We start from the raw sequence: 10,378 nt of genomic DNA on the forward strand, positions 1-10,378 counted from the left end.
TTCGAGCATCACTGTGGCCGAGTGGTTGACACTGTAGCGCCACACTGAGTAAGTGAGTCTGTCCATATGTGGCCTCAGATGAAGTGGTGACCTCTCTGGGGTCTCTCCATGTAGTTATTCAGGATGTGAGTTCAACTCACACACACACACACACACACACACACACACACACACACACACACACACACACACACACACACACACACACACACACACACACACACACACACACACACACACACGTGAGTCTCAAATAACTCTCTATGAACAAATAGGTGAATAAAAGTCAAATAAAAATCTATTTAATTCCATAGATTTAATCAGATTTGGTTCCCTCACTTCGCTTAATAATAATAATAATAATAATAATAATAATAATAATAATAATAATAATACGGAGCTCAGAATACGAAGAAACACAATGGCACATTCGTCAGTAGCAGAAGGAAGTGAATGTAATGTGTCTCTTTTTTTCAGGTCTAATACAAATACATGCATTCAACACAAAGAAAAAAAAAACCACACACAGCAATGTATTTACAATTTACAAAGAATCTCTTCTCTGTGAAAATAGCACTTATAAATATGATTTACATAACAAAATAAATATGTAAATAACCGATGAAGCTTGAGTTTTTCTTTCTGTCAAAAATATGTTACAGAATAAAATTAGTAATCTCGTTCCTTCTGTGTGGTGAGTCCTTTTGAAACATCATACAAAGACATCATTACATACAACATTATATTAAAAAGTGATCTCTGTTATGAAATACAAGGAGGGAGCGCTAACGGCGAACACTTGAAAGAACCTATACAAAAAGAAAATATACAATACACATAGTTTGTCTCCCTTTAAATGTTCATTGCATTGATTTGACACCGGTGATGCGAGCTTATGTGATGTGGTAGGGTTGTGGCTAGAGGACGCAATTTTAGTGCAACAATACGTGGCCATTTCTTAGCTTTCAATCTGAGTTGCAACTAAATGGGATTATATTTGTGACACATATGTTTTCTCGGGAAGCAAAAAAATATGTAATTGAAGAGTAGCAGAGCGTCGTGCCTTGTCGTAATGTCCCCGGGCTTGATAAACACAGGGCCAAATCCCAGCCCCTTACAATGTTAAGATGAGGTTCGTACCAAAAGTAAACATGGAGGGATAGGTCGGAAGGGTCGGTGAAATTGGACGGGTCCGTAGAGGTATCAGATATGGACACCGGTCATAGTGACCAGCAAACCCTTCTCCGGCTCAGCTTTTAAGCGTTTAAAGTTCCGCCCACGCTCTTTTAGCTGCCGCTACTGAGCATGCCCAGTAGCTTGCTGGGGTCCATGCCTTGCTGCTGGGCCATTTTCTGAACGTCGAAGCCCATGTGCATGAGGAACTGGATGACGTTCATCTCCTGCCCGGTGAACTGGTCTCGGATGGTCGGGCAGGTGGGGTTGCAGTGCGGCCACGGGCAGCTGTCGATCAAATGCACCGGGCATCCTTTAGGGGGCGCTTTGTTGTTCCTGTTGTCGTGGAGACTGCGATCCCAGCAGTGCAGTGCTCGGGGCAAGGAGGTGCCCTTGACTTGGATGTCAAGCCAGTAACTGAAGCAAACCACAAGAGGGCGCTGTTAGCTCAAACATTCATGCACTTGTGGCGACAAGACGCAGGAAAATGAACTCACTTTCTTGTGATGACTTCATGCGAGAGGCAAGCGGGCGCAAACATCGCTCTTGAATGAAAACAGACGGATATCAGTTTTAGACTTACAAGAATGACAAAGAAAATATAGATAAACAAGTCAGTTATCACTAAAGTGATGCTATCATTTGATACCCGTGAGTGAAGTCTAGGGACATTATCATAAAAAGATATATTCACTATGCATAGCTGTCACTTACGGGACGTCTTTCAGCGTGTTCCTCAGCTCAATGCCAAGGTTCTGAATGTAGCGCCACTGGCCCTCTTGCATGGGCTGCCCTGTCAGCTGGATGTTGTCCACTGTCAACTGAGCCTCATCAAACAGCCACTGCACCACAAACACCGGACCTGGACACAAAAGATGAAAAATAAATCGCTTTTTTAGATTAAGTGTAATTCAAAATGCATTTTTTTCGAAACATACTTTTTATCGACGGGAAGACTCTGTATCCGAAAAAGCAGTTCCACTCTTCGCCTTCATGAGTTTGCCGGCACCGCTCGGGTACCACGCTTCCCCAGTATCTGGTGGACGGTTCCGTGTTAAACCCAGCGAGGAGCCTTTTTGAAAAATGTGCTTGTGTTCACATACTTGATGCCTCTTTTGATGGTCTCAGTGGGGGCGCAGTTAATGGCGTCCACGCAGTCGGTGCAGTGGTACTGCTTGTTGTCGAGGAACCATCCCGAATCGGAGAGACCCCGCACTTGTATCCCGGTGTGTCCCAGTCCCTCCAGTTGCTCCGCGACCCGGTCGACGTTCAGCAGGACGCCAGTGCCGCCAGCGCTGTGAGCAGGATGAAGATGAAACAATGCTCTTTGTTTTTGTCTAGTAGTAGAGGGCGCTACCTGCTCCCTGCTAGGAGTAGAACCTTTGCGTTGTCTAGACCTTTATTGAGGAGGTCCTTTACAACCTCCTGGATAATCAGGGAGCCCATGAAAGCGTAGCCCTCTGCAAGACACAAGCCACAAAATCCATCAGCAAAAGATAAAAAAATATTTCATTTTGCTCACTTAAGCGACATGCAGCTATTAATGCTAAAACTGAAGGTTGTTGCAGTACTTTGTGGGCATGTCATGATGACTTACTCTGCTCCGTCTTGGCAGTGGCGCCGCTCCACACATCACTGGAGCAGTAAGGGATGAACCTGTCGATTTACGAAAAACAACAACATTCAATTATCGGCCATTAGAAGTGGAGACCGACAAAAGGAACTTACACCATGTTGGCATTCCACCAATGAGGGTTCTCCTCGGGCAGTGGAGACAGGATCCCCGTGCCTGCAGACGGCAAGACATGTATCATTACTCATTCCAGCACTCCCATCCTCTTCCTCCTCCTCATCATCATCATCACTACCACATGATGACAGTTATTACTCTGCAATGAGAGACGGAAGTAGCTGCGGGCGCCAGGTAGCCAGGGTTAAATTATGACCCGCCGCCGGTCTGACTAAGGCAACACACGCGTCCAGTGGAACAAGCAGAAGCCACGATGGGATGCCCTGACTCACCTGTTTTAGTTTGGGGCCACTTGGATGAGCTCATCAGTCGCCTCATGGTCTCATAGCGACTGTCACAGTTCTCTTTGGTGAAGCAGTACCAGCCACCTGCAGGGAATTAGTTCCAGAGCACGTGTTGTTTACCAGCGGTTTCCATGAAAAATGTGTCGTCTACACCATGAATTTTCCTGGGAATATCGCAGAAAATGAAAACTGACCTTCAAGAAATATCAACCACCTCCTGCTTCCTCGTGATTCTTTCAAGTAATACCTGAAAGAGACAGTATATTACCACCACCTTCATATGACATCATGCTTTTTTCGTGTAGACACCCTGATCCTGATAGCCTTTAAAAGGTGATAAACTTTGGCAACAAACGTTATCATGTGTGAGAGGAAATCTGAGTCGCTGGTAATGCAGTCAACCCCCATATAGATAAGATGAGATTTCGACATAATGAAATAGTTGTCTAGGTGACTCATGCCTGGACATGGAGGCTGAGGATGACAGGTGATGCGGGACGGTCTCAAGTTTTCTCAGTTTTCTAACCTTTGCTGTTGCTTACTCCTGTTAGTGGCGATACATTTCCATGCTTGTTGATGTGTGAGTGAGTATCTTAGGAAGCCCGGTGGATTAGTATAGTGGCGAATAAAGAGCCCATCTGTCAGTGTAACCTTCCCTTCCATGTGCCCATGCTGCGTCTCTAAAGAGTTTAGAGGTTTAACACCCTTCTCTGGCTCTGAAGGGGTTTACGAGGCATTAGACTCAACATTAAATCCATAAAGCTATATCAAACCCTGTTTCCCTAGAGGTTTGGAAACAGCCTTCCCAGTTCTGTTGAGTAGATATCTGGAATTTTGCGATGAAAAATGCAGTCAGAGAGGAAGATTTTTGTCTCAGCTTTGTCAAATTACAATGATGACAGCGTGAAATTGTTCAAAAGTGATTCTGATTAGTGATTTAAACCATGTTTTCCGGACAATAGGAGATAATGTGGTTTACATCTGCGATGCATTAAGACACTTTAGTGACATGGCTTAGGCAGGATTCCGCATCTCCAAATGGATTTCTGCTTATTAATCTCAACATTGGATGAAAGAGATCGAAATGAAACGTGACTTTTTTATGATTCGCGACCATAAAAAAAGTTTTTAAATAATTTATGGCTACATACCCAGCAGGACTTCCGTCGTTGCAGGTGACTGACGTGTTGTCCAAAAAGTTGAGCTTCATGTCGTAGTCGAGTTTTTGCGCGGAGCACGGATAGAGCGACTGCGCCAGGTTCTTCACCTGCGTCATGAAGTTATCCATGTTCTCCTCCACGGCGGTGAAATCCAGTGGGAAGCTCTCCGTGGTGTCTCCGCGGTCCGCCCGGTACGTGGGAGGAGGTGGCGCGCGCCGTGGTTGCGGGTTGCGGCCACCCCGGAACCTCCGCGCGCAAAAAGCCCCAGGCTGCATCAACGCCAGCACCAACACCGATGACACCAGTCTGATCGCTGTCATCTTCTCCAAATCAAAAATATCCGCCTTATAAAAAAAAAAGCTGACAGTCGTTAAAGTCCGGTTAAACTCCGACAGCGATCCTCCGTCGAGTCGCAACTTTTACGCAGCTTCCAAACTCTCCGCAGCGCACGGGCTTAAACGACAACAGTGGTGCCATGCGCTTGAATTTTATTCAAACTTTCCCCCCTTGTGTGTCCACCCAGCCAATCGCAGCAGTGGGGCAGGACCCAAGCGTGGCAGACTCGCCCCCCCTTTTTAATTTATAGCGCTGAAAAAAATGTCCATGCGTTGGTTCTTTTGATCCGCGATCTTTTATTTGATGTGGTGGCTTATATTGCTCCCATCCCACCGCAAATTTATGAAGTGAGAAGCTTGTTATACATGTTTTTTTTTTTGGTCAAAAACCTATTATTCAGCCACTCATCATTAATATATCTCAAGTCATACCTCTGGAATTGATCTTTAATTCCCAGGCAGAAAGAAAAACGCCCCACAACCACTTCAAATATTGACAGTTTAAGATGCTCATGTTTTCTTAACGCTCTTGTTTTTCTCCTTTTATCCAGACTGGGCCTCCAAAGATCAAAGCAGCCATCACTCTTTCTCCCCTGCCTTGCCTCCTCCCTCCCACTCCAGTCTCTTCCAAACTTGCCTCGTCTACTGTATATTTTAAGTCGAGCAGAGCATCCTGATGGGAAGCGTGCTTCTATCTGTGGAATGTCTCATTCCGGCTGAGGTAGACTCTCCTCAGAGCAGCCTCTCATTTATGGGAGACGTTGTCGTCTGAGTCGACTTGGAAAAAAGGTTCACAACTCATCGTGGAATATTGAAGGGCGACATAAGTATTTTTCTTGCATGTCTAAGTGAATCAAAGCATGACTTCAGTTGAGCGTAAAAAGTTTCTTGAAGTTAAAAAATAAAGATTAAAAAATGGGGGAAATTCTGATTGAAACAATAGACTTTGAGGGGAAATACACTTTTTTAAAATTTGATTCTGTCTCGCAAACAAGCCATTATCAACCAAAGACAGATTCGATGAAGTAACCTGGAAATAATGGGGCAAAGACATGGTGATGAAATATGGCCGGTGTTTCCGCTCACCATCGGGATCCATGAATCTTTAAAAGGATTTGTCACTCTGTCTCTTCGTGTGAGCTCCTGAACTCCACTGCCACCTGCTGTCCTGTAAATGTGACGACCACCGCTATCAACGATATTTCAAATACTGCAAAGACTTTCTACTGATATGGATTTAAAAAATAATAACATAGGTGGGTAAAAATCATATTAGCTCCTCGACAGAGGTTGGACTGACCAGACTTATATGAGCAAAAAGATGAGTAGTTACATGAGCCAACATCACAAATTGACTTAGAGCCTCTTTCAAAATGTGATGTAAGTTAGAAAGTCTGTTGTCAAATTTGTTTATTAATATATAGATATTTAAGTCATCGACTTCTCAGATACCCAGCATGGTGGAGGGCTGGAACGCACCCTCAGTTCATGCTATTAAACCTTTTTACGCCAGCTGTTGTGTGATAATAATAATAATAATAATAATAATAATAAAATAGGACACAACATTGACTAGTAGCGAGTCATTCACGGTATTCTCAATTCCAACACTATAAAATGATGCATCAACAGACTAATAAATATCTATTTTGAAGCCTCTCTATTGAAGCTATAGATTCAATTTGAACTGTTTTGGCTCATTAAAATAGTCAAATGTTTTTGAATAGTCCAGTCCGATGATCAGGAATTCAGTCGAGTGGTGGAATTCGTTGGAAACTTCAAACAGATCACAACATGTGGTATCGCCCAGAGAAGAGGCTCAGTGACAGACAGAGTTGAGTCACTTTGACCCATACCTCCCTGCTTTATCACGCGTCATCTTCAGAAATGCAACCCTCAAATCACTTGCAGATGGCCTCTGACCGACGCACGTGACACTGTTCTAAGCTGTTCTGGTGGTTTGTCAATAACTCGGCGAAAGCTTGTGTGACTCAGGAGAAGCGTGTGAGGACGATGGGGCGGCTACTGTTGATGCGCTCAGACTCTTTTTTTTTCCTCCGCTTTGCACCTTGTCTGAACTCCTCCTGTTAAGCCTTTTCTGCCTGCTTGCGGCATCGACACAAATTTAACCACGCCGTCCAAAAGGATTAATCTCAGAATTAGGTCATTTGAAAATGACCCAGCTGTTCCAATGGCAGTCTTCAGAAGTACCTCTGTATCCCCTGTATAGCCCCCCACCCCGACTCCAGGCCTCCTGTGAAAGTCAAAGCCTGTCTTTCATCTCCGATCAGTTGCATGTGCCCCCACAGATCCACAGGTTTTACTGCTTAAGTCTGGGCTGGCAGCATTGATCATGTGACCACTGCCTGCCTGGCGTTAAGACACATCATAGCTCTGTGAGAGCCTTCTGTCAGTGCGGCCTGCCAGTTCCGCTCAGCCATCTTCGTCGTCCATCTTCCAGTGCCTGTTGGGTTCGATTTGCACAGGCGAGGGTCCGTCGGTTGATCATCCAGTCCCGCTCCTTGGAACCGTTAGGTCAAGTTACATCAAAGAGATCGGGAGGGATCAGCCTCTTGAAAGGGACAGGCTCTGGCTCAGATCATCAGAAACAGGTGGAGATCCTCGTCGGAAGAACAAAGGGGAGATAGAGTTTTTACATTTCACCGCATCTTAAAATGCAGTTACCACCTCTGTCTTCACAGCGGTCGCAGCACTGACCTCTAGGAAGCATCATGAAGGGGCTCGACCATTGTTTGAGACATCATCGCTGATACGGATAAAAAGTAGTCTTTGTGATTCAAATAAAGCTTTGCAAGTGGTACTAATATGGAGTATCAGCCTAAGCATGTCAGGCTACGTCTGTCAACATCTCAGATTCTCACTGAGAAAGGATCCACCTGCCAGCTTCTTCTCGTCCTCCTCTTTCTTCTCCTGGAATTCCCCACCAGGGCTTCCTGCCTCAACTAAAGTAGTGGCAAGCGTATCCAATTGTCTTGTTGAAGATTAACCTGGTTCCGCCGTCATCCATGACCCCAGGAGGTCTTCTTGTACATCAAGTCTGGGGTCCCAATTGGCCAGCACAGTTTTCTGGGGGATGAATTACTAATTCTCTGACATCCAGACTCATTTATAAGACTATTATCGGCATTTATTTTCCAAAAGAAAGTGCAGTTTCCTATAAAGTGGCACCTCGGTTTTCGAACGTCCCGGACTTCGAACAAATTGGAGTTCGAACAAAAATTTCGAGATCTTTTTGCTTCGGATTTCGAACGAAAAGCCAGAACTCGAATGCCCCCGAAAAAAGCCGGAAAAAACATAACGTGCCCGAACCGATCAGCTGACCCACGAGGCGCTTTGTTATTGTGTATAACGCAGCCTCTGTATGCAGACGTGTCCCGTTAGCTACATTTACTGACTGTTTTTTTCCTTCATACTGAGGTGTAAAACCTTTCCTGTCTCCGCACTGGACCGTGGTAGAGTGTCACAGGGGAGGTGCTCGCTCTCCACACTCCAGGGTTTGATGTCCTGTTGTGGGCTGGAGCTGGGACAGGGATGAGGCGAGTCTGGGACAGAGCGTGACTTGGTTTATGACTTTGTCACAGCCAAACTGCACAGAAGCGCACATTCAGAGCTGGACACGCACCGGGCACCTCTTCACTTCTGGAGAGACGTCACTCACTCGGCAACCCCTCCCACATGCAGCGGCCACACACATAGAGGAACAGCGCACCTGCAGCAGACACTCTACATTCACTCCTACAAAAGACTATTTTAAGGCTTGGAACGCATTATTTCTTTTTCCATTCATTGAAATGGGAAAAATCGATTCAGATTTCCAACAAATCGCTTCTCAAACGGCTGCCGGAACGGATTGTGGTCCAGAACCGAGGTATGTCTGTATTTACCTCACACCTGTTGCCTTGCGAGAGTTATTATCGTGTTTATCGAACAATAATGTTGCTGGGGCGCTTTGACATTATGAGCTTTGGCATCATCCTCCTGTCTACTCGAGGTAAAACTCTAGATGCCGGTGCCTTTAATTTCTTGTCAAAGCCATTGTTAAACGCTCTCTGAACAAACACGTACAAACATTTGAGGTGTAAAGACTTCCTTTTATGTGCCCTCACCACATGTTCCTGATGTTTCCCGGAGAATGGGTAAACAACCTTGATCTTGACTTAAGTCAGGAGGTGCCATCTCAGATGTGGATGTAAATGGGGAATAGGCAGGAGAAAGAGAGTCGGGAGACATCTGTCGAGCAGGCTCTCATTTCATAACAGGAGGCCATGTATTGGTTACAGATGATGCCCTATTTGATAAAAATGAACTCTTTCAAGAGAGGACAACTTGTGTTAGGAGTCTCTCTGGCACCAAGGGGGAGCCATGCGGCTCAGCTGATAGTTTGCTGAAGACCTTTCCCTTCACATGGAGCTGCAGAGTTGGGGTCTTCATCCTATCAGTGCAGTTTTTCCATTCATGCCTTGAGAATGAATCACCCCTTGAAGAGCCCGGTGTGATGTAGTGACAGAGACCAATTATCTTCGACCTGCTATTATTACCATCAGGCAGGCGGCAGCCGGGCTTCCTCCACAAATGAACACCATGAAAATCATCCTTTTTTTGCCTGCCATTTTCTTTTTATTGATGCCACAGACTTAAGAAAATCCTTATTACAGGTCACGACAGTAGCGCCACAAGACATTATTCATGTTCTCTTCTTAAGCTGGGGTTAATCTTTACAAGGAAATACTTTTAAAGTACACACCCCGCTGCTAAGGATGGTCATTATACAATCATGTCAGACTTCGACGTGGAATTCCAGGGAGGCTTTAGCTCTGAAGGGGAGACAAAAGATTTTGTCTTTATATTGTGTGGATCTAAACAAACAAGCAACTTATAGTCACAACTTCAATCCAAAAACTGTTCCATAACTGCATGCTCTTCTATCCCCATACTGCTCTCCACACTCCCAACAGCCGCTGGCTTTATGCCGTCCGAGAAGACGGAGCTACAGTAACAAAGACAACAACGCTTGCCAGCCTGTTGGCATGGGTCGGAACTTTTTGATGTCACATGTTGCTGTATAGCGGCGGCAGCCTATGCCAAACTGCGCCCAAAGCCGCCAACTGTCTGCCTCTCATCAAAGTGACATCATTCCTGCCTCTCCATTACTTTCCATGGCTTATTCTGGAGCTGGGAATTCTTGAATCATAATTCTCTCTTCAAAAAGTACTCCCACGTCTTGCATAGCTACGTACATTCATTTCTTTAAACACATTTAGCTGCTGACTTCAAGTTCAAGTTACAGATCTGTTTTTCAGTTGCTTTCAAATCTAAAACTCTCCCAAAAGTCTTATGAAGGTATACGTACAGTGGTCCTTCCGATTTGCTATAGCTTCTCCAACTACCTACCCTGAGGTGTCAGTATTCACTTTACTCCAGTGGACTTTTGGGTCCAAGTGAGACGCGGAAGTTAGCAACCTGCGCTGCAGTTTGATACATTAGACTTTCAATTATATAATGCAATTTGTCTTCTGTTGCAATTTCCTGCCACCACGTAAAAGGAAGATGGTAGTTGGGGTTAAGAGTCTCTCAAGTGTCACGTATCAATGCCCAAAGATGGAGACATATTTGCATACTACCCAATGTTGCTGTATACCAATATGTCCACCAGGG

General features: G+C 45.0%; 1 protein-coding gene across 1 annotated transcript; it reads right to left on the reverse strand.

The window, feature by feature from the left end:
- Positions 1 to 433: 433 nt before the first annotated feature.
- On the reverse strand, positions 434 to 4,797 carry notum1a (notum, palmitoleoyl-protein carboxylesterase a). Its single transcript, XM_053852079.1, has 11 exons — positions 4,359 to 4,797; positions 3,402 to 3,454; positions 3,196 to 3,291; positions 2,902 to 2,962; positions 2,771 to 2,829; positions 2,531 to 2,633; positions 2,277 to 2,468; positions 2,112 to 2,209; positions 1,888 to 2,035; positions 1,671 to 1,718; positions 434 to 1,590 (listed from the first exon to the last, which is right to left on the reverse strand). The coding sequence occupies exons 1-11, from the start codon at positions 4,685 to 4,687 to the stop codon at positions 1,287 to 1,289; spliced, it is 1,491 nt and encodes a 496-aa protein (XP_053708054.1). The 5' UTR covers positions 4,688 to 4,797; the 3' UTR covers positions 434 to 1,286.
- Positions 4,798 to 10,378: the final 5,581 nt, after the last annotated feature.

This window comes from Synchiropus splendidus, chromosome 19 (genome assembly GCF_027744825.2).
Source record: "Synchiropus splendidus isolate RoL2022-P1 chromosome 19, RoL_Sspl_1.0, whole genome shotgun sequence".
Taxonomy (NCBI): Eukaryota; Metazoa; Chordata; class Actinopteri; order Syngnathiformes; family Callionymidae; genus Synchiropus; species Synchiropus splendidus.

Bases quoted from the DNA above. Each gene is read 5' to 3' on its own strand.
- notum1a (XM_053852079.1), bottom strand. From the start codon at position 4,687: ATGACAGCGATCAGACTGGTGTCATCGGTGTTGGTGCTGGCGTTGATG. The intron at 2,469-2,530 runs GTAGCGCCCTCT...TCCTGCTCACAG, and splicing joins CTACTCCTAGCAGGGAGCAG to CGCTGGCGGCACTGGCGTCC. The intron at 2,210-2,276 runs GTATGTGAACAC...ACCGTCCACCAG, and splicing joins ACCATCAAAAGAGGCATCAA to ATACTGGGGAAGCGTGGTAC.